The 24,099-nt window shown below is 39.9% G+C and overlaps 2 protein-coding genes across 3 annotated transcripts; one reads left to right on the top strand and one right to left on the bottom strand.

Moving 5' to 3' along the window:
* Nucleotides 1–2,554: 2,554 nt before the first annotated feature.
* Nucleotides 2,555–4,070, bottom strand: LOC121198147 (uncharacterized protein At5g50100, chloroplastic-like). Its single transcript, XM_041062066.1, has 3 exons — nt 3,616–4,070; nt 3,038–3,226; nt 2,555–2,906 (listed from the first exon to the last, which is right to left on the bottom strand). Exons 1-3 carry the CDS (start codon nt 3,760–3,762, stop codon nt 2,712–2,714), a joined length of 531 nt encoding a protein of 176 aa, XP_040918000.1. The 5' UTR covers nt 3,763–4,070; the 3' UTR covers nt 2,555–2,711.
* Nucleotides 2,965–10,379, top strand: slc16a7 (solute carrier family 16 member 7). Of its 2 annotated transcripts, none has more exons than XM_041062030.1 (5): nt 2,965–3,027; nt 6,931–7,161; nt 7,372–7,515; nt 8,250–9,095; nt 9,198–10,379. In XM_041062030.1, exons 2-5 carry the CDS (start codon nt 6,945–6,947, stop codon nt 9,419–9,421), a joined length of 1,431 nt encoding a protein of 476 aa, XP_040917964.1. In that variant the 5' UTR covers nt 2,965–3,027; nt 6,931–6,944; the 3' UTR covers nt 9,422–10,379. The 2 variants fall into 2 exon arrangements, with proteins under 2 accessions (XP_040917964.1, XP_040917974.1); XM_041062040.1 differs by lacking the exon at nt 2,965–3,027 and adding an exon at nt 6,706–6,806.
* The last annotated feature ends 13,720 nt before the right edge of the window (nt 10,380–24,099 follow it).

Genomic DNA, 24,099 nt, shown 5'->3' with positions numbered 1-24,099 from the left:
AATGTCATGTGTTGTCACTGCTGACTGCCGGACTGGAAGCACAGATCTAAAATTAGGGAGGGGGGTGATGACGTAGGGGTCTCAGTGAGCTGATGTGAGCTGCTTCTCACATGGCAGCACATGACATTCACACACACACACATACAGTGGCGGTTCTACATTGAATAACTCTCTGGGCAAGACCCCCTCTGAGCCTGGATTTATAATATGAATGAAATGTGCGTTATTTGGAAGAAAGCCGAGGTGACTTTAGCCCACTAATTCCATTATTGCTCTATACAGCTGTAGAAGTAAAAACAGTCAAAAATTTGAAAAATGTAAAGTGTCAGCAGTGGTGAGCAAAATACTCAATCCCAACACTGGACTCAAAGTATAGATAGTCCTTGTCGAATATTACTCAACTACGCATGAAAGTTGCTCAGTCAAAATTTTACTTGAGTTAAAGTACTGTGAAGTACTTGCTTTTAAACATACTTAAGTATTCAAAATTACAAATTACATTACTCTACCATCTACCATTCACAGTGAACGCCCCCTGCTCAGGGTTTTTCGACCCAGGGCCACGCCCTCCAGGACGGGGGCGTGCCCTGCGTGCCTCACCTATAGGCCCCAGTCACATGATATGGGCGGAGCCGTGTGTGAGAGGAAATTTATGCCGATTTAACCTTCATTTGTAGTATATTTTTCTTTTGCAGCCATTTAATCAGTTTGTGGAGTTTTTTTTTTTTTTTTTAAGTTTTTTCCCCTTCTGTCAGCTCTCTCAATAGACTGGCCAAACCAGGCATTTTAACAACTCACAAAAATTAAACCTCCAGGTTCGCCGCCTACATCTGAATGCATATCCCGCATTTATGAATGAATGGATGGGCCCGCCAGAAAACTTAAATCTCCCACAAAGCAGTTCCACATGTTTATATGTCTGTGTTTAGAGAGCTGTTAGCAGTGTTGCCAGGTGTATGACAATTCCCATATTTTGTACAATATACGATCAGTGATGTCAAAAGTCCCATAATGTACGTTCATTTGATCACTGTGTGACACTTTGTATTATATTATACTTCTTTGATAGTATAGTTTTACATCAGTGCTTTAGAAATGTTCATTGTGTCCCTGAACGCAGCAACACTTTCAGCCAAAACAGGCAGCGACAGCAGAGGCTGCACATTTCTGCTGTTGGTTGTGAGTCATGTACACTTTCCCTCAATATTTTAACATTTCCCATCAGGCAGCGCGGTCCGTTAGACATTCTGAGGCTGGAACATGTCCGTCACAACAAGAGCTAAGTGTTCCAAGCGACCTTCGACTGTTGAAGACGGGGAAGGAGCTGGCAGCAGCAGCAGCGCAGTTAACGTTAAGCTAAGGTTACAGTAATGTTACAAGTCCGCAGTTCTAAATTCACGTTTGCTGGCTAACTTATCTGTTGACTTATTTTACCTGGCTGAATCTACTAAACTATCAAGCAAGCACAAACACTAATCGCTTTTTAGCTAGTTAGCTCTATTAGCTATATCGGCTAGTCTAGCCATCTTTGTCAACACGTCAGTGTGGTTTGGATAGTTTTGCTAATCCCACACGGTGAATGCAGATTGGTGCAAGGGGATAAGCTATCGTAACATGAAACATTGAAGAATTTGTGCTTGTGCTATTAAGCATAGTAGTAATTGTTTTAGCTGGCGTGATAACTAGAGATGGGAATCAGTTCAGGTTGAGAATCGGAAGTAAGCTGCTCTAGCGAGCTAGCTACTACATTTTCTATCAATAACCCCGTTTTCGTGGACAACATTTTTAAATTAGAATGATTAAAATTGTGTTGGAAAAAAGATGTCCATGTAAACGCAGTTAGTTATATGAATTGAGATATTGCGACCTGTTGACCTTCTGTCAGGTCAGCAGGCGTCCTCCTGTCTGATTCTCACATAAGGAGGTCTTGTTGGCAGAACAAACAAACAATTTTTAATCTGTATAAACAGTGTTTTGAATGTGAGGGCTGTTGAAAAGCACTTCAATATTGTTTCAACACACATGTGAAAAAGAAAAAAAGTAAATATAAAAAATATGTAGATGAAATTTAAAAGTGTCTGCCTTACATCACAGTGTGTTTTGCAAACAATAGAGTCGCATAGCCACAACTCATAACCTTTCACAAGCACACCCTGTTCTGCACTGCAGCGTATTGTTGATGAAACACGCTCACACCAGTAGAGGCACGTGTGAGATTAAAAACGCTCCTGAGGGTGAATGTGTCTGAATCTGTCCAGCTCACAGAAATTACTTACAAAGAGTAATTCAAACAAAAATGTAATGTCAATTCAGACAGTTTCGGTTTTTGAGTTTTACTTTATTGTCAGAACCACTAAATATTCATTTCACTCACTCTCTTTCATAGGTAATATTATTTTAGTCTTCCAGTGACACCTAGTGGTAGATTTCTCAGAGTTTGGTTCATCTTTCTGCTCTCTACTGTATTTTGCTTCAGTGATTTTCAGACTTACCTCTGTTTGCCATAGTATAACAATGTCATATGAAGTAAACCATTACTCTTTATAACAGCATAAAGGCTCTTTCATTTTTATTAGCCAGTATTTGCCTTCAGCAATACAACAGTCTTGAAAAAACAATGGCTAAACAAGACTAACCATGTGTAAGTTATCCAGTTCTTCTCCGCAGTCAATTAACTCATTAAACATAGTTTGTTTTTTTGTGGTCAGGGGTTAATGTGTTTTCTTTTCACAGCGTCCTGTGGTGCACTCCTCCCCACGTCCGGTCCACTTTAGGCGATTCCTGGCAAAGATGGCATAAGATTTGTCCATTAGCGGCCTCACAGGTGGCCACATCATGAAGCGACCCAACCAACCGAGGCCCACAGCACCGTACATGACTGCAAACGCTGGGATCCCACGGTGAACCTGCCAATTCACAGACATTTAACCACCTGGAACAATATATAATTTAGACTAATCTGCAAAAGTCTTCCAAAATGGCAACTGGACATACAGAATGTTACAGACTAAGTAAATTCAGTGGAATGTGAGTTTACCTCATCTTTCTCATCAATCACATGCATTTCCTCCATGGCCATCTCATAGCTGATGTCTTTATATTTCCCTCCATCATAGCCTGACAGGGAGATATCAATAAAATCCACTTTCCCAGGCTGTTTTCTCTGCAGAAACTGGAGGAACCGAATCTCCGTCACACATATGGGACAGAGTCCATCATACAGCACCTGAAACATTAGCATTAATTACAATTTACAAACCTTTTATAAATGTGTCTTATCAGAAAGTGGTACAGTTTGGCCAACTTACTGAACATTAGATTTACAGCTAGTAACCTGAAATCAATGTCCATAAGAAAAGATACTTAAGTCTTACAAAAGCTTTGCATTAAAAGTTCAACTGAAGTAAAATAACAAATATTATCAGAAAAATGCACTTAAAGTATCAAAAGTAGGAGTACTCCTCAGGCAGAATGGGCCTTTGTAAGTGCTATTGTATCACTGGATCGTTATTATATCGTACATCTTCCAACACTGCTGCAGTTTTCAACTCATGACACTGTTTATGTGTTGAATGCAAACAGATGCAGGTTAGCAGAAACACAGAGGCAGCTTACCTTAACAGCAGCAGGCTGAGAGCTGAAGGTCCGATGCTGATGTCTGCAGAGGGCAGGTGTCCCTCTCAGCGCTGCCCCTGGATTTGCACAGTAAACAGGTAGCCTGGCCAAACTCGAGACCAAACTTATTCTCACTCTGGAAAACATCTGGAAATACAATAAACCCACCAAACAGGCGGACTAGCTACAGATGCCGCTTGCTGTTAAGCTCCTGCAGGGTCTGACTTTGGTGTAGCAAACATTAGCGTTAGCTAACGTCTTACACAAGCGGTTGAGTAACGCGAACAGAAGTCGTCCTCTGATGCCGCTGCTCACAAAATATCGACAGAAACCTCTATTGTTACGGCCAGTAATATCCTCACATTTGGTATTTTAGGAAGAGAAAGTTGATTTAATTCAAGCTGGAAATCTACAGTTTGATAACAGCTGACCGGAAAGCATGAACTGAAAGAGGCGTGGTCTCTCTCTGTGTGTGTGGGGGTGAGTGAGTGGAGGCTGGAGCGAGAGGTCCCACTCTGCTGCTTTTTCCGGGTCAAATGTTAGTGCAACAAAACTTAAATCTCACTGTTTTCTTAAAATAATAATAATACATATACAGTTCAAGCCCCATTTGCATTTTAGGTTTATTGGCAAAATTTAAAAAAATTCAGGTGTTTACAATAAACAAATTACACAAGAACAGTTTAAATAATTAAATAAAACTAATATTGCAAGGATGTTATCCAAAGTCAACACTAAATCCTACTTTCATTGACTACCGCAGTGTCAAAATTATTCAACCCCCTGAGTAGAATTCTTCATGAGAGCACACATTTGCAAATCAGGTGTGGTCTCAAGCGCACCTGATGCAGCCAATCAAGGGCTTCATTAGTTGCATCTGGTGCACATGAGATAGAACACCTCAGTTACCTGGGCTGTTGACAGTGATGTTTCATTGCATGTTAGAAATATGGCTCAGTCAAAAGAATAGTTGAATAATTTTGATTGCATCTGTATCTGTCCATAAGATAAATTAGCCTATGAAAGATGAAAGTTTATTAGCTTATATATAGAGAGTTTTTATTATGTTTTTCTGAATAGTTAACACATGAAACTGGGATTATCTGCAGAGGTGGTGAAGATACTCCCCCCACTCAAGTAAGCAGCAATGTAAAAATGCTCCATTACAGTAGCTTAAAATGCAGAAACTCAAGCAAAGTATAAGTATCTCAAAATTGCACTTAAGTACAGCACTTGAGTAAATGTACTTGGATACTTTCCACTACTGGTTTCTGTTCATGCTCTAAGATAAATGGGTGTCTACTATGATGGCTAATTACATCTGAACACTTCATCATTTTAGTGAAGATTCAATTAAGATAAAAGACAGTTTGTTTTGTTTGCATTCAATAACCACTGGTCCCACGAGGCTATCACGGCGCATCAAATTTTCTAAAAATCAACTAATCAATTAATTGACTAATTGTGTCAGCTCTGTAATACAAATTTTTTGAATTTACTCAGAATTATTATTATTATTTTTTTGTATAAGACAAGCCTTGGGCTGATTCATAATCTAATTGCGATTCATATTAGCTCTCTACAGTGCATTTCTGTCAACATTTTAGTTTAGCATTATTAAAACCTTGAAAAGCACATGAATGCGAAATAATAATATCTACTACAGCAGCTAAAATGCCATCATCCTTCCCTCCAAAAATGTGGACATGTTCTTATGGAGGAATGAGGAGGACTTGGTTACAATGCAGTTTAATGATGTAAGACAGTGTGGGCCAGTTGTGAAATAATTTTGCTAAATCTGCTGCTGCTGCTGCAGATGTGTATTTAGGTGTCCACAAGTGTCCATCTCTGGAGTGGTAGTACTAGCCAGGACAGTTGTAGATACTCACATTTCTCATTTGATGGACTGAAAATCCCAAGTCAGTCGCCTCAATAGGTCTTTTTCCACAAGTATTACTATTAATTTTATTGTTGGCTCCGTTCCATTCAAATGTCCCAGTGCTTATCTATCTGAAAAGGTCCACTTGTTTGTTTTGGTTGGGCAATTCATACAATGAGACAATATGAAATTTATGGGTTCACAATCCAACGTTTTCTCTCCTGAGTTCCGTTATCTAAACTCTGGGTATCTGCCAGAACAGAGCACAAATCAAATTAAAAATCTGTGTTCCTCAGTGCATTCAATGGAATCATTTTTCTATATAGTAACACAAAGATAAGGGCTGTTCTGGCACTAAACACTGAGTTGATGGCAAAGCTAAATGACCAACCAGGCGGAGTGGGAAACTGCCCAGGGGCCTCAAAAGTCTCAGATTTATTCAATATCATTGGGTCTATATGATTTTATTAAATTAAAATTTCTAAGAAAATTGTGTCACTGAAGTACAATATCAACTATGGCTGGTCCTCCATCCTTTATCTTGTGTCCCTGGTTTTGTACGGGGACCCTATGGGAAAATCTAGTTTTAGTTTAAACTGTGGGCGTTTGTTGTTTTGTCAAATTGCTTCCATTTTTCAAGTGTCAAATAATTAACACATAGAAAACCTCAGGCAAGGTAGTTTTATTCCATAATGGGAGCACTGCAAGGCTGCAACCAACAATTATTTTCATTATCACTACATCAGGCAGTTATTTTCTTAAATCATTCATTTTTCAATGAAAAACAAAAGCAGTGAAAAATGCCTCAATGTCATCACTGGATTTGCAGGCTTGTTCTAGCAGTGTGATGAAGTGCCTTGATTTGTGTTTAATTCACTAGATTAATGAAAAACAGACATTCAGTTCTGATTGTTTTATCTATAGGCTGTTTCTCAGTGTTATTTACTATATCATATATCTTATAATACAAGATTTTAACTTGCACACACAAAGAGAGAGAGGGAGAGAAAGAGAAAGAGAGACCAAAGGACCACAGCAGGAGCACACAACTTTTAAACTGCTGATTTTTTTTTTTTTTACCAGACAGACATTGGTACTTACCCTTGTCTTTTCCATAGAAACATTAACTGAGATCACTGTCTCTTGCATGGGTATTGGTTTTTTGTGTATATGGTCACTTGTTTTTATCATGTAAGCACACGTGATGAGATCAAAGGCCTTACAGCAGGGTTGTTCTGAGGGAGACAGCCACAGCGTGGCACAGCAGCAGGGTTCATAGTCTGGTCAATACGTTTTCAAGGACTGTGCAGAGGTGAGCTCTTGTGCTATACAGACTCTGTGTATTAGGGCATGCGTTATGCGATCATTACCATGGCTTTGAAAATGTGCAGTTGTTTATACTCTGTTCACTTCTTTTACCTGTTCCCACTACCCAGCCGGTGAATCAGTCATGCCCCCTGCAGCGGCAACCAATCTAGGCTACACTCCACCAGATGGAGGCTGGGGCTGGGCTGTCGTCTTTGGCGCTTTCATCTCCATAGGATTCTCCTATGCCTTTCCCAAGTCCCTCACCATCTACTTTAAGGAGATTCAGGAATATTTTTCAGTTTCTTACAGCGAGATTGCCTGGGTGTCCTCAGTCATGCTTGCTTCTATGTATGCAGGAGGTCAGTGGCATCAAATATTTTCCAAAAATTTTACAAAGCATTTGAAAAAAATTGCACATGCCCACACAACCACACAACATATATCATGAACAGTTTGACCAAACAAAAATAATTCTATCATCAATTTTTTGTTCTTTATTTAAATCAAAAATATATAGCTGCAGTGCTGTAAAGCACCCAAATAGTGAGATATTTCTCTCCTCTGTTCAGGACCTGTGAGCAGTATACTTGTCAACCGCTATGGCAGCCGACCTGTGGTTATGATCGGTGGGCTGATGGTTAGTGCTGGCATGGTGCTTGCTTCTTTTGGCACTACCATCGTGCATCTGTATCTTTGTGTTGGAGTGATTGGAGGTAAGTTATTTTTTTCTTTTTTTCCATCAATAATTATAAATGCTGTTCCCTTTCTCATAATTTTACTATTAGAGTACAACTTCTTTATAATTTTACTACCACGGTTGCTGCTGTTCTTTGTAATGTTTGCTTTATGTTGCCTGGTTGTGACTGGCTGACACTGGAGGATGCAGTAGTTGTGGCGTAACTCACATTCACTCATACAAGATCATTCATGTCCCATTGTGGGGTCACTGTTGGCCATTCATGGAAATATTTGTACTGAACTTTTGTTTTGTGTTTGTAAAATTAATTATCCATGCCCAGGCAAAACAGAGATATTAAAGCAATTCATAGACTTGGGTCAGATCTTTTGAAAATGGATTATCAAATCAGATGCATTTCAGAAAATCCACACGTGCAGGCCTGTGTGCCAGACCACATAATCCTGTTACTAACAGTGAGCAAACAGACCTCTCAGACTTTAAACTTAACCATTGATCTTGTAGAGATGCAGCACCCACTGTGACACTGAAAAGAACTGTACATGGAAACAGTTGCCGAACTTTTCTCTTGAAACAATTAGACTTGAGAATTTAATTTTGTTTATTTAATTTTGCAGATGATTTTATGGTCTCTGTGTTTCTTTGTATTAATCTTGACAAGACTAACATGCAAATTTTGTATTCTCACCTTACAGTAAGCAAAAACTGATTATTTTTTATGTGCAACTGACTAGTTTATTATTTCCCCAGGTTTTGGTCTTGCCTTCAACCTGCAGCCCTCACTGACGATCATAGGTACCTACTTCCAGGTAAAAAGGCCGCTGGCGAACGGGCTCGCTATGACAGGAAGTCCAGTTGTTCTGTCCACTCTGGCTCCTCTCAATCAGTTTCTGTTTGATTCTTTTGGCTGGAGAGGGAGCTTCCTCGTCCTGGGCTCCATTGTCTTGCACTGCTGCATAGCTGGTGCTCTGATGAGGCCAGTCAACAAAAGTGTCCAACCCAAACCAATGACTGAACCACCACAGTGTAACGGGGCAGCAGCTGAGGAAGATGCTGCTACGGACACCAGCGCACCGTCGGCTAACCAAAGTGAGATGAGGAGTCAGGGCTGCATGCACAAATTCATAGATTTCTCACTTTTCAGACACCGGGGCTTCCTCATTTATCTCGCTGGTAATGTGGTCATGTTTTTTGGCTTTTTCGCACCTGTGGTTTTCCTAGCACCATATGCCAAACATCAAGGGATTGATGAATATTCAGCTGCTTTGTTGCTTTCCATTTTTGCTCTGGTGGACATGTTTATCAGACCAGCAACTGGCCTCATTGGCAACACCAAGTGGATAAGACCAAGGATTCAATATTTCTTCAGTTTTGCTGTTTCATACAATGGCGTGTGTCACCTTTTGTGCCCACTGGCGTCTGGCTATGTGGGTCTGGTCATTTATGCTGTCTTCTTTGGTTTGGCTTTTGGGATGGTTTCTGCACTGCTCTTTGAGGTTCTGATGGACCTTGTTGGAGCTCATCGTTTCTCCAGTGCAGTTGGACTTGTCACCATTATCGAGTGTGGACCAGTGCTTCTTGGACCTCCAATTTCAGGTTTGTAAATTCTCAGCCACATGGACACTTTGGAATACACTATAGTAAAAACTGAGGCGTTTGTAAAATGGTGACCAATGAAGTGTGTGTCTTCTCTTTCAGGAGCCTTGGTTGATATTTTCGGGGACTACAAATACATGTACTATGCCTGTGGTGTGTTTATGCTGGTGCCTGGCATATTTTTCTTCATCATGCATTACTACAACTACAAGAAACTGGATGAGGAGCGGAGGCAGAGTGTGGCCGTGGAGATGAGGATTTCTGAAGAGGCAGTAGAACTTAAAATGAGCCAAGACTATAAAACAGCACATGAAACAGATGGATGAACTCACTCACTATGATTTTATTTTAGTGGGTGTAGAAAGATGACACAGGTTCTACTGCAGGACACAGTATATGGGCTATTACTGATGAAAATTATTTTCTACTTTGGATGAGGTTATTGGACTCTTTGGACCTTTTCTACATATCTGTAGATTAATATTTGGTATTTTAATGGTTGTTTTATGTATATTATTATTATCACATTATGCGACAACTGTAACTCTAATGGCCTGGTTCATCAATCATCCAGAACCGCACCTGTTCCCTCCAGTACAATTATCATAATAGCACCATGAACTGATATGGTTCCTCTTTGTTTATTAAGTGGCTGAATAAAAAGTAATTTTCTTGAGGGACTGATATTAAAAAAAAAATGGGTCAAAACCCACAACACAGAGCTGTAGCACTATTGTCTATTATCATCTTTGTACCACTAGATGGCACTGGACGCTATCATGTGAGAACTGGTCAAGGTGCAATAATATCTCTCCTATTTAACTGCAATTAAACTAAAGCCATCTTCATTGAGGGTTTAGTTCTTTACAGCACCGCTTTGCATAGTTTGGGTCATGACCCTCCCGTGGGCTGCCAGACATCTTGAATGGGTCACCAAGGGCGCAGCAATTAAAAAATGAGAATATTAAATGTCTGGCGTGAAGACAACAGACTTTCCTTCTTAAAATGCCCTCCCAGAAATCCCTGGGATGCTGCCCACAAATTTAAATCTCCCTTTTAGTGAAAAATTCTTTATTCATTCTTTAAGTTTTAGTCTACAGTAAAACACATTTTAAGTGTCATGGGGCTCTGTAAAAGTTGTTTCATTGCCACACTGATTTAGCACAGTCATAAAAAATTAGTATGAAGTTATGGAAATGTTTTAGAATTGAACTTTTAAATAAGTGTGGGGAACCCTGTGTGCATTTAATAAAATTGAATTTGCATGAATGGCTGAAGAGCTGAAGACGCTTTTACCATAGCTACAGGCCATGCCTCTGAATATTTTGGTAGTTTAAAGAGCTGCTAATTAGTTGTTTGTGTATTTTTTATTGACACTTTCTAAGCTAATACATATTTCTATGAACAATCTAACAATACAAGATCGAAGGTTCCGATTCATCCAGCACACCTCAGAGAAAATGCCTGACAGAAGATAAAAATGTGTGATCTCATGCTAGGACATATCATCCAGCCACAGGTCAAATTTCAATTTCCGACATACTGCATGATTGCAGCCCCTCGGTCCCAGGCCTTGAGCACCTGCAATACAAGATACATGGGCGAGCCATTCAGGAAAAGAACAATGCCATTATTACAGATGTATGTTTAAATGATTCTTCCTTATCATGTCCCTGCAAGGTGCATATTGACTCCCTTTTTCAGATGGGCGAAAATTGCTTATGTGAGTGAATCAATATGTTTATTTATAACCTTAGATAACATTGTCTGAAAATCAGATAAACAGTGCAAGTCCATAGCTCATGGCTGGGTGTTCATCTCTGTGAACCCTGGTTTAATTTCAATCAACTAAAAATCACTGGGTCAAAATTTAACCCAGTTGGAGTCGATTACTCTGGGGTTATTTGCCCAAACTATGTTTTGTGGGGGGTTTTTAAACCGACTGTTCATCACAACAATCTCAAGTTTTACCTTAAAACTGTCACTGTTTACAGAGAAATGGCCCGTGGATATTCAGTGACATACTATCCCAGTAGTACCTAAACTGGGTCAATTTTGACTCATGAATACATTATTTAAAGCTGTCCTCTAAAAATATAGATATCAATATGATTATGTGAATATACAACAGATACTGGAAATGGAATAGATAGGTTAGTGAGTGGACTTCCAATTAGTGGCAGTTCCCATAAGCTCTGTATCATCTCCTCACTGAACAGCTTGAGCATAATCACTGTGATGAACTGTGACTGATGTCAGTAAATCTGACTTTAATTGGGACCAAGAAGATTGAATCCAGGCAGCTCTGCGTCCAATCCCTGTATAGACTGCTACCGTGCTGAGGCATGATGTTTTAACCATGCTGCTGGTCTGAGCAGTTGCATCCCCAATACTGTTTTAACCACACAGTTGGGATGTCAGTACAGCAGGAAGTGATACTGTCTATTTAATCCAAACATGCTTGTTAATAATCTCTGCTAATCTTCTTTATCCACAGCAGCAGAACTAATCTGTCTTCACAATGTTTACACTCGAAGGGAGGGCAATGTCATGCGAATACCAGAGACTTAAGAGTTTATTCATCAGCCCTGTGGACGAAGCTATTAATGACACATCGCTGGTCTAAAATAAACATTGATAGCCAGAGCAACTAACATGGATACAGAGGGCATGTCGACATGTTCTAGCAGACTGGGGAGCAATCGCCATGACAGTCAATCCAAGGAGCACTCAAGGACTCAATCACACCTTCCAGAGACTGGAAACACCATGTCCTGCAGGGTGTCTTAACTGACTGTCGTCCCTGATGAAACACAAGATTTACTGAGATCATTTGGTGAAAACAAGGCAAGGACTACCCCACTCTCAAACTTAATAACCTTTGCAAACAGCTGCCACAACATCGATCGTGGATCTGTATTTCAGAGATATTTTTGAAATTAGATTTTCTCCAGCATAAGTAGTCCACATCTGAATGTGCAGAGGGAATAACGGAGTAAGTCTACACTTTGCTTCACCCTCCAATATCCCTAGAGGGCAGCCTGAATCAGATGAAAGATGTCTGTTCAACAAAATACTCAGCTGATTATTAAAGCTTATCTTGAAGGAGGACAGTTGTTAACAGATATATGTACAGCTCAGGACATTTACTTAAATAATGTACTTAGAGTAGGTGCAATGTTCAGGTGTTATCTGCTTTACCTGATAATCTTAAAGAATACAGCTCATTTTTAAAGATTAAACTAGGGCTGAAATGTCCTCAGCCAGCTACAACTTCAAATACTGCTTACATGTTAATGAATTAATAATAATGAGGATCTAGCAATCTATACATTATTACACTGAAAAACATCAATATGCATGATGCATTCTTTCATTTTTGATCCTTCAGGTAAATCTTGCTGATCTTACTTCTGTAGTAAGTTTATTTGGCATTGGAAACAACATGTTTTGCGTTCACCTGCTCAACAGTGATGCTATAATATAATAATTAGCTCAAATTCACAATTAAGCTTCACAAAGCTGATGGGAGCTCATATTTGTGTGAGAACTGTCTCTAGGTTAATCCACTATCACAACTACGTTTAAACATCACCACTTAATACCTGCTTATAATAGAAATGTTGATCATCGCTGCTTTAAGTAAAGGATCAGAATACTTCCTCCACCACTGGTGTATTGCACTGATATTGTAGAACAGGATGTCAGTGAAACACACGCCAAAATAATACTGTGACAGTGAATCTCAAGAATCTTTGGATGAAAACCATTTTTGGATGGTTATGTCTTTCCAAGTCAGTCTGGTGCCAGGACAGTTTGGTATTACAGACACGTGACCAGAACAAACTGTGCTGTTGCTGCTGCTGGACATCTGGCTTCCTTGTGGAATAAAAATGGGAACAAACAGAACCCTTATGAAGATAGCCATTTTTTTTGAAGTTAGACAAAAGAGGAACTTAAACTCCTAAACTACTCAATCATGACTAATGCTTGTAAAAGAAATTGAGTCGCAAAGCAAAAGGACTTAATGAGATTATGTTAACCATAATTAACAATCTGCGAAACACATTTCCCAAGACCAGGAACAGTGCAGCTTTTTTTTTTGTCTGCTGTCGAGCCTAAGAATGTGTGAATTATCATCCAAACACACATTTACCCCACTTTTCAGAGTTGACAATGCAGAGCCCCTGACCAATATCCTTAATCTGCCACTCAAAATACATTTAGCCTTTGTGAGAACAAATGTGCGGCACTGAAACACTGGTTGTGGAGACTCTCTTCTGCCTATTAGAGCCATTGTTCCTCTTTATCTGGTGAACACAGACAACCACTAAAGCTTGCATGTCTGGGGATGGTGCTACTGTTGTGTGCTTATTACAAGAAGAATACAAGGATTGTCCCGTGGATTATAATCTATCCTTTGAATACCACACTGCATTACTCTGCTGTATAAACAAATTTGATTGAAGAGCTAAAGAATGGACGGATGACATAAACTACCCACAAGCAATGTAGCATCTAAACATTGTGCACACATGCAGTCAGATGTAATCTTTGGCATGTGTATGATAAAAAAAAGGAGTGGGCTGTGTTAGTCTATCAGGGCAGCACACTTGGGGAGTGACCAATTTGACTCAAGAGATAACATTGTAAGATTTCATTTAAATCCCCAGTCTTGATTCGGAAAATTGTATTGAATCTAAGATAGTTCCCAATCCCCATCTGCAGATGCTGGAGATAGGCATTCCAGCGTCATGTCCTCAGGGATCGGCACCCAGGCCTGAGCTGAGACTGAGAGCACGACAGAGAGACTGGGCATGGAAAAGGGAAAGAAGCAGAAATAATTATAAGAGCAACTGAGGCGTGTCGGCTTGTCCTTGGCTTAAAATGAAAAGCAGGATGAGACAAGATTGCACAAATCAACTGCAAGCCAATATACAGTACCTGATTCACTCATAACATCTGTGTAATTACACATCAACCTTGTAATACTGGGATTCTGTTACCAAATTGTGTCATCTTCACAATTCTGGCCAGGACCCAGAATAATTTGGTGTATCATTACCCTGAACTGAAACTGTCGACAGGCAGGGAGCAGTGATGATGGAAGCTCTCTCTGGGAATGTGGGAGGCATTAATGACTAACTTATTTTGATACCCAGAGTGCAGTGTGTTGTTTTTTTAAAAGACGCTTGTCTGTGCTGAAAAGGTTTTGAGCACACTGGCCTTTTGTGAACGCGAATAAGCGCGACAGTGGCTTAAGTGAATCATTGTCCTCAGAGGTTCTTTGTGTTTCAAGGGCAGTCTCTCCTGTGTCTCAGGCTGACACGATGAGGCTGTTGACTGTCACAGCTGCCTCGCTAAGCCCGCCATAGGTGTGTGATTAAATTCCCATTCTTTTCCTAAAGAGAAGTGGAGCCATTTAGAAACCTATAAACCATATGGACAAGTCAATGAATTGTCTTTAAAGTAGACCCTATAGGTTTAGTCAGAAGGAAATGACAACATAAACTGGATATCTTTGTGTGCAGCACACGGTATGTATGAACAGAAAGGGCTTTTTTCTTTCTTTCTTTTAGATTCCATGTAGTTGAAAAACTGTTGTAGAGGAGCTGTCAATAGCCACACAGGTGGAAAGAAATTTTCTAGTTTGTATGTTTCAGAAGTACTGTTGCATAATTTTGAAAAACATTTTCAAGGATGAACAAAATGAAATCATTCAAATGAGACCCCCCTGGAAATAATAAAGCTGGTGATATTCCATATTTTTCACAGATGTCAGCGAGCCCACTAAAACCAACACATAACTGAGCCTACTAACAAGTGTTGCTCATACACCTGACATAGCTGATTCCTCTTTGCCATGGACCTGCCTTGTTGTTGTTAAACTATTAAAAGCACATCAGTGAGTCACAGTGTTGCACTGGGTGACATGTTTCAAATCCCATACACTCTGACCTGCTGCTGTAAACACTCACTAGAGCACAATATGTGTATTAATCCATGGCTGAAACAGTCCCCAGCAAACACACTATTTACTCACTTTTGAGTAACTTTTGCTGAGTGCTGCAGCAGCCAGCTGTTTAGGGAAAATCCTGAGCCCTATTTTAAAAAAACAAAGCTACATTCAGTGGGCCATTGGTCACCCAAATTTAGGGAATTACACATCCAGCAGAAACCAAACCAGAACCGATTGGGGCTACACTGCAACAAGTCCTCCAAATTACACAACATAATACATGTATACACTCCAAAATGACTCCACTAGAGGACTTTGTCACTCAAACTTTTGCTGAAATGACCGATGCTATGCAGTGTGGTACAGAGTACAGAATAACACCAACCTTTAAGTCTTAAGAAGAGCAGATTTACAAACAAAGTCTAAACAGAAACCATAATATCAAAGTGGAAATGATTTAGTTGATCAGGGTGATGCTTCGGCTTTGATATGTGGAAGTCGACTTGAATTGGGAGATATAGCAGGGCACTGAAGGCTCTGCAAGCTCTAGTACAAGAGACAGGAGTCATTTCTCTTGTATGTGTCACTTTTCTCTTAATAAATAAAAAAAGGTCCTAGAGTTCAACAGTTTGATGACTTGCCAGTAGTAGCTGTCTCTGAGCCTGCTGACTCTGGTTCTGCTGCTTCTATACCGGTTGCCTGATGGTAGTAATGACAAGAGTCTGTTGCTGGAATGGCTGTGGTCCTTGATGAGTTTTTCAAACTTTCCTCATGCTCCTCTAGATGTAGAGGTCCTGCATGCATGGCAGTTCAGATCTGGTGATGTGTTGAGCAGCTTTTCTCGCTCTCTGCAGGGCTACATGGTCCTGCTTATAGCTGCTCAGATTTCAGGTTACAGATCCTCCTGTACATGCCAAACCTTCTCAGTCTCCTGAGGAGGGAAAGGCACTGGCTCACAGTCCTCACCACTGACTCTGTATGAGTTGACCACTTCAGGTCCTCCCTAATGGGGCCCCTGAGGAAGCTCAAGCTGCTGACTCTCTCCACAGGTGTCCTGCGATTTTAGATGGGGGTATGTGCTGAGATGGAGGTTGTCATCCTGACTCCATGATGAAAGGGCTCTTACCTCCTTTCTGTAGTATGCTCATCATTCCCAGTTTTTAGGTCGATGATGGCTGTGCTGTCCGTGAACTTTATGATGGTGCTGGAGCTGTGTGTTGCTATGCAGCCGTTAGTGTACAGGGCTGGACTTAGCACACATTCACAAAGCCTCAGTTTAATGTATCTGCCAAGTAATGCTTCAATATGATCAGTTAATTTTCATCAAAGCTTAATCAATCAGTCGAAAGCTTTCAATGATGCTTGTTGTTAAAACGTTTTTTATTTGGCAGAGATGCACTTATTACACACAGCTCTGCTGGATTTGACATTCTGCCTGAGAAAACCCAGTTAAAAAAAAAAAAAAAAAAAAGCTTGTTTGTTTTTGCAACCCGATACACATCATTTTTTTTTTTGCAAATATTTCACAGTTTAATTTGCTATTTTTATGAAATTTTAATCAAATTACTAAATACATCAAACACATCAAGGCGGTCCTCATGCTTGTAGTTCACTCGTTATGTTGTTTGATGTCTGTTGGACTGTGCAACGTGCAGCTGATGTCAAAATGTCAAAATACTGCATTTGGTTTGGCTGCACCCAAGGGTTAAGTGTCACTGTGTGTTTTCTTGACACTGAGTCTTCATTTCCAGCTGGTTCCTGCATTCCCAGGAGTGTAGGACTTTGCTGTTACTGTCTTCATTCAGTGGCAGCTCAACTGCAACCACAGATTGGGTTTGTAATCATTTGTTTTAACAATATGTTTTAGTAATTATTGCTGCTTCAGTCTCTTTATTCCTTGATTCATGCATGTGCTTCACAGGGCTGCACAATGTGTGCAGTATAGTGGAATGTATCAGTAAGTTTCTGTCCTCAGACCAGACACAGAAACAGCTGCAGCTCTGCTGATTTTGTTTGGTGTCCCATCGAAAATCAGTCCAGACATTCCTGTTACTGCCAGGCAAGACAAATCAATGATCAACCTTAAAATGCTTACAAGTGCATTTGGTTATCAAGTATTTGTTGGTTCTGCAATATGTGTGCAGGCTTCACTGAAGCCTAAAGAAAGAATTAGAAATAATTTCCTTCATTTCCCTCATGGAGACAATTGTGAAGAGAATTGTTTGTACACATTTCTTCAGAGCTTTTTCATGAACAGTTGCATTTGTGTCTATCTTTGAAATGGAGAAGAGTATGCGTCGTCACTGAGGGGGGTTAATGCAACACAATGACAAACAACATAACTCACAAACTGACTCCTGTGCAGCCAATCAGCTTTGATGCATTGTAATGTGTTCATAAGGTCGTTCAGTGGTGATGGATCGGCTGAGCTTCAGAAAGTGTGGAGCTAATAAAGAAATCTCTGGAGTCTTTATCTTCCTTTACTGTTTCAGCCCAGGTTGCTCACTACATGTACAGCTTTGAATGTATTACTCAGACGTATTTTTATAATTTCATCATCAAGATTAACAAATAAAATATGTAATATAGTGTGTATGGTTTGTAGAATACTAAAGGTTGATTCTTACATCAGGCTTTTACAACAAAATGGCATGAAACCTAAATTAGAAAACCAAAATCTGGAAAAAAAAATTGCTGTTTTGCTTGTTTTGCAGTTGATTTAAACATCTTATATAAACAACCAAATAAGCAAAATATACACAAAAGACCAAAATTAACCTCATCATTTCAGAGTGAAGAGCATGATTGCAAGTGCAGGCAGTATTACACAATACCCTGTTTCAAAAAGCAGCCCTCTCAGCTGTCTAAATAGGATGATTGCTGCTGGTCTGAAGGGTCCTTCAGTGAGAGGAGCTTTGGAGGAAAGAGACAGAGAGAAAGAGGTAGCACATGTGGGAGGTGCCAAATAAAACATCACTGATTAACTTGTTTAGTAGTGTGCAGTGATTTTGGTGTGTGTGTGTGTGTGTGTGTGTGTGTGTGTGTATGTGTGTGTGTGTGTAACCTGTACAGTATATACAGCTATATTTTATATGCACCCACGTGTCTAAAGATGGCAGATTTACTTGCACATTCGATAAAGCAAAATGAAAAAAGTTGTCTGGGCTTGGATTTTTTTTTTTCTTGCCTTCTCTCTGAACAGCAGCAACGTTCACGGCCAGGTGAAGGACAGAGTCAAAGGAGGGCATCCTTTGTTGCGCGAGTCTGATCCTTATTATCCTTTAACAACATGATGATATAATTATCTTCCCATGTAACTGCTAAGTATATCGCTAATAGCAGCCATTTATCAGGACATATTAGCTAAAGCAGACTCCCACAATTAATCAGTTGTTCTCACTTTTGTCATGTGACGCATTTCTCTTACACAGCCCAATTAGGAGGCTGTATCCACACGGCAATCAGTGGTTATCAAATTTAAATATCTCATTTCTATTGGTTTAATGTGAATCGGGCATATAACGAATATAACTCTTCTTTTTGTATTCACCTGCATCAAAAGAGAAACTACTCTTGTCCCTTGTGGCTGATCCAGAGTGTCTTGCTCTTGGATTAGCATGCTCATTACAGCCCACATCTATTCTGTAAACCACCATCAGTGTCTCGTCAACCCCCATGTGAACCCAAACGTCAAACCCATGCAAACTGGTTTGTGACACTGAATTTAATTTGATTAGCCAGTTAATTTTCTTTTTGAAAAATACACTTTTATACAGTATGTTTTATGTATTTTTTTCCTCTAGACAGTATTTTCAGTAAGTGACAACATTTATTTTCTTAAAGAGGGGGTGAAGGTTGTTGATATCGTGCTTGGTATTGTCATAACTTCTCTTTAACGGGCAAAAGTCCTCATAAAGCAGTGGTGTAAAATACAGCGGAGAGAACAAAAGAGAGACTCACTCTACACATCTACAGAATACTGTATATGTTGTTTTCTGCTGTTGAGTTATGGCAGCAGCACACAATGGATGATAGGACCATAGACTTATCAATAATGCATAAGATAGTAAGAGAAATGACAGGCACTCTGCTGGTAGGTTCTCTCCAGAAGCAAGCCATAAATTTGCAGGGCAATAATAATGACTCTTCTCAGGGAAATAAAGGCCACCCTCTGCTCCCCACAGTCATAAACCTGACTCACTCTTCCATTGGTTGGAAGAAAAATGCTTCCTCTCCCACCACACAGGAGTCATACACAGGAGGTACTTCAACCAGCCAACTTGATATGCAATCATCTCTCTTTACAGAGGAAAGAATACAATTTCAGTTTTTATATTAGCTATTTTCCTATTACGCCTGTGGAGGTGGGGAGAAATAGTGAGCATGGTAATGGTGAAATGAAGTTCACTTGAACAGCTCGGGAAAATATTCAGAAAAGATTTCCAGTAATTCTTTTATTTTGACCATCTTCTAATCCTGTTGTGTAGCCCTGCTGTGTAGTGGTTTTCAATTTCAACATGTTTTTTTTTTCTTTTTTTTTCTTTCTTTTTTTTTAAATTTTTAAGTACAGGTAATTTTTTGTTTTACTTGGGTGAGAAAACATTCAATCATCTTTACGTTAAGTCAGAGGTGTCCAAACTGTTCCACAAAGGGCCGTGTGGCTGCAGGCTTTTGTTCCAACCAAGCAGCAGCACACCAGACTTGACTCAATTAATCAACTGATCTCAGTCTTTAGACAATTGATTGATTGAACTGTGTGCTCTTCATTGGTTGGAACAAAAACCTGCAGCCACACCGGCCCTTTGTGGAACAGTTTGGACACCACTGCGTTAAGTAATAACATAAAGTTGTCTCTCCGTTAATTTATCATATCTTGTTTGTTACATCTGTAAGAAAACTCAAGTTTATTGACAATAAGGTGTGGTTTTATGGGAGGTCATGTGCTGCACTAATTCAACAAGGCTTTTTATACAGAAGAAACAAATGACATGTTGTGGTGCTGGTAGAAGGATTCTGCCATTTCTACATGCTTCCTTCCGCCTGTTAACAGTCTATGTGGTAAGCTTAGCTAGCCAGCTACAAACCAACCAGTAGCATATACTGTGAGGAGATGAGGTATGGATCTTTTTATCTGGAGAATCAGGTCTGGACATTGTCTGGAGTTGCGCTGTCACACGTGGCACACAACAGGAGATTGTCTGTGTGAGACGTGGTCACACCTGGTGGAAATACTCTGCTTGGTTTAGGTGGTGAGGGGTGGCACCTTGGTAGAGCATGCCCACTCGCCCACTGAGAATTCTCTGGTAAGTTACTTGCAGTGTTCACTTGACATTACACATTACAGGGAGCTGGCAGGGTAAAATCTGTTCAATGCATTCAATATATGTTAACACAAAAGCAAATTAAAGCAGCTTAACTCTGGGCAGAAAGTGAATAAGTGTATTTCCCAAAATGTTGACCTGTTCCTGTAAGACTTACGTCTATTCACAACATTCAGCATTTGGGGCGACTCATCATGCTGTTAAGTTTTAACTGGAAGCTCACAAGGTAGGCTTGCATTAACAAGGTAAGTAACACTGGAACCGATTCCCAGACATTACTTTTCATTCAGTACTGTTATTTGAACACCTGTTGACTCACAAGCCAGGTTTCCATCTAAATCCAGCCAAAAATTTGACCAAATTTTGAGAAAACCAGCAAAGAACAATGCAAATCAGTGTGCGCTTACATCTGTTACCATTATGTGTAGATGGTGTGTTCATTCTCCCACTGCAGAAGAAGAGGGTGCAGTGAGATTACGTAATCAAAAGAGCACCACACAAACTTCCAACAATGAAAAACAATGTAGAACACACGATGGAAATTTGACGGTTATGTTTGCTTCATGTATGAATGTGAGGAACGTTACAGTCTCATCGCTGCACACAGATAAGAGGTTTTTGTCTGCCTTGATTTTTTTTGTCTTTTCAGTGGAGCAGAAGCAAGTGGATGTGTCATATGCTTCATGCACGTCATGATGTGTTTCCTGTGTCTGTTTCTATTCCACTGTCACCTTTTGCTTTTATCGATATACCAACTTTTTCACCTCTGACATTTGATTGTGATATTTTTAGTTTTTTTTTTTCCATTTTATTTTCAGGGCCTTTTTTTATATATATATATATAAAGAAGTGGATGGAAACACACAGGCAGCTCCTGCACACTTCATGTTGCGTTTTTCCCACATTATAAAATGGCGAGCGTCTAGCTAATGTTAGCTGTCTCTCTTTCATGGGTTCAGTTGTGGTGACAGCCAGTGACCATGAGCTGATGTAACTCAGTGCAACCTCTCATTAAGCATTTCTTTCATCTGTGTTTTGTTCCTGGAGTTTACAGTCCATATTGTAAGATAAACTGTCATCCACTACAGCGCTTGTAAGTTAAAACCTTTATCATTTGAACACAGTGAGAAATCGGTCGTCTTCAAACAGAAGTCTACACACACACACACACACACACACACACACACACACACACACACACACACACACACACACACACACACACACACACACACACACACACACACACACACACACACACACACACACACACACACACACACTGGAAACCCCTGGACTTGCTTCTGTTGAGCTGATGACGCTGGGAAATGGGGTCAAAGACACATGATATTAGAACATAAAAAACCCCCAAAACTATCATTCTTATCTAGACATATGGTTCGAACCACACACCATATTGAGTACAGTTATGTTTCAAGGCTGGTTTTTAGTGATTTGTGTTATTACAAATGTCAAGGTGACTTTTAATTAGGTTATATCACATCAGTCAAAGTACAGACATTGTCAGTCTCTCCTCCTTGAGAGCGCTGATGTAAAAGGTGCATTTACTGCAGAAAAATACATTAAGCTCAAATTCCGTAAAGATTGAGAGTAAATATTGATTTCTTAGCAAAAAATAAATTTAATTTAATTTAATTTAATTTTGACCTCAAATACTAATATCATCTCTTAATTTTCTACCATCAGATAACTGGAATTGCATTTTCACTTCAAGAAAGGTTTTTAGCTGACCTCTGCAGGTACCTCCATCTGTTCAAGCCATATTCAGTCAGCAGTGGCCCAGAACAAATACTCTGGGATGGAAAGTGCCGGGGTGGGTCTCCATAATCAACTCTAGTGAGCTGCCTTTAGAGTGCAAACAGCAGGTATGAAACAGTTTAGGGTGCATATTGCGCTGAGTGCTTTCCACAAAAGGTTGCTCGAGACACTCTGACCTTGTCGGGGGGGTTAGACTGAGATTTCAGCTGAACCCCTTTCAGACAGAAATGAAGACCAGCAGAGATTTGACATCCCTCTCACTGATTTCTTCCTGAATTATGTATCTCCAAAAGCCACCTGAAATCACAAAAAGTAACACACAACTACTTCATGTCCATGTATGCTTGTCAGTTTAGGGAAGATGGAATTTCTCTATATGATACCAGTTTTTGGTTTTTGACAGTGGCAGAAAAAGAAAAGAACATGCATTCATGAGTCAACCAAATCACAGGCGCAGACACAGCCCCTATACAAGTGTATCTGCATCTCTGACATACAACATATGGCTGCTACGGGAACATGACCAAATGATTATGTTCATGCCATTCAGCTGCTAACGTAAACATTTGAAGGGCAAATGTGGTTTCATCTCAGGAGACGAATCCAGGCATCTGAGGACGACTGGCAAGTTCAATTACATGAACAACCACAATTTGTGCGTTGTCATGTGATGTGATGGAGCCAACTTGACTTGAATGCGCCATGTCAACTGTAAAAATTGAGAACACAATAAGGGCAATGAAAAGGGTTGATTGTATGACTTTGGGGAGAAAAGTCTTCTTGACAGATTTCTTCCCTTTTCAAAATCCTTTCAAAGAAACGGAAATCTCCCTGTTTCATGTTTTCATATCTGATTCTACAATCTTAAAGACAGCAAACGCTGGAGACGCACATCACACTTGGCATATGCTATACATTTAATCTCAATTATTAACACAGCCCCATGCTCTTAACCCAGATAACTGCTGACTGCTGATGACATTTTTAAAACCAGGAATAAAAGTCACCAATTGTATTAGTGTTTTTTCCTCACCTGGACGCCTTGAGAAAGAGAGTGAGGGAGAGAGAGGGAGAGAGAGAGAGGGAGAGAGAGGGAGAGCAGTTTTTACAGTAGCAAATCTCAAGAGGCACAGAGGCAGTTACTGGAATGGAACAGTGAAGCCCAAAGCCAGAAGGCAACTGCATCTGCTCTCTCTGGAGACTGCCATCAGCAGTTTGGGCTAGAAGAACGGCTACTCATGTTGAAATGTCTGTGTGCTAGCTCTATGTTTTTTTCTGCTTGAAACTGCAATACTCTACTTCTCTTTGTTAATTTGAAAATTTCATAATGTGCATGCAATGACATTTGACTTAATGGTGGGATCAAATAGTGTAGCTCTCAGTAAATGTCAGTCGGACTCAGGAAATAATGAAGGAAAGACGGCATTTGCATTTCCAGTTTTAAATATAAGCTTTTAAAAAAATAACAAGGCAAGGCAGACATTACGCTGGCAAACTGTTAGCTTTTTCATTCTGCTTTTCACCTGAGTTTTCTCATCTCACACCTCAGGTGTGTCTGGGAAGTTAATGAGTTGTTTCGCCTGAGAGAAATATGCCTCACTCTTATCCACGACAAAGATATAATGGAAAAGATTAATATCCTTAAAAGAATCTATTAAATGTTAAGATCAACTGATCTAAAAGGTGAGACACTCAATTTCCATTAAACATGAGGGGCTCAGCGAATTGAAAAACATCCTGCTCGAGACTTTGGCCATTTTAATGGCAGTTTGGGCTGATTCTACCCACTAAGACATTAATACTCTACTGAATAAGATTCAAAGGCCAGATTCTCACCCTGGCTTCTATAAAGATAATCTTATTTCTTACTTGGCTGAACTTGAGAGTTGGCTCATGCAGATAAAGTAGACACCAACCATTTCCCATTGACCTTTCCAGAAAGGAG

The sequence above is a fragment of the Toxotes jaculatrix genome, chromosome 2 (assembly GCF_017976425.1).
Source record: "Toxotes jaculatrix isolate fToxJac2 chromosome 2, fToxJac2.pri, whole genome shotgun sequence".
Lineage (NCBI taxonomy): Eukaryota > Metazoa > Chordata > Actinopteri > Toxotidae > Toxotes > Toxotes jaculatrix.
The sequence above is the reverse complement of the archived record's forward strand: the minus strand, read 5'-3'. Positions and strand labels throughout refer to the sequence as shown.

What these genes read in the sequence shown, in the direction of transcription:
- LOC121198147 (XM_041062066.1), bottom strand. Translation starts at nt 3,762, where the DNA reads ATGTTTTCCAGAGTGAGAATAAGTTTGGTCTCGAGTTTGGCCAGGCTA. An exon ending in CTCAGCCTGCTGCTGTTAAG is followed by an intron (nt 3,227 to 3,615) that starts GTAAGCTGCCTC and finishes CTAATGTTTCAG; the next exon opens with GTGCTGTATGATGGACTCTG. An exon ending in TGATTGATGAGAAAGATGAG is followed by an intron (nt 2,907 to 3,037) that starts GTAAACTCACAT and finishes GTGAATTGGCAG; the next exon opens with GTTCACCGTGGGATCCCAGC.
- slc16a7 (XM_041062030.1), top strand. Translation starts at nt 6,945, where the DNA reads ATGCCCCCTGCAGCGGCAACCAATCTAGGCTACACTCCACCAGATGGA. An exon ending in TGCTTCTATGTATGCAGGAG is followed by an intron (nt 7,162 to 7,371) that starts GTCAGTGGCATC and finishes TCCTCTGTTCAG; the next exon opens with GACCTGTGAGCAGTATACTT. An exon ending in TTGTGTTGGAGTGATTGGAG is followed by an intron (nt 7,516 to 8,249) that starts GTAAGTTATTTT and finishes TTATTTCCCCAG; the next exon opens with GTTTTGGTCTTGCCTTCAAC.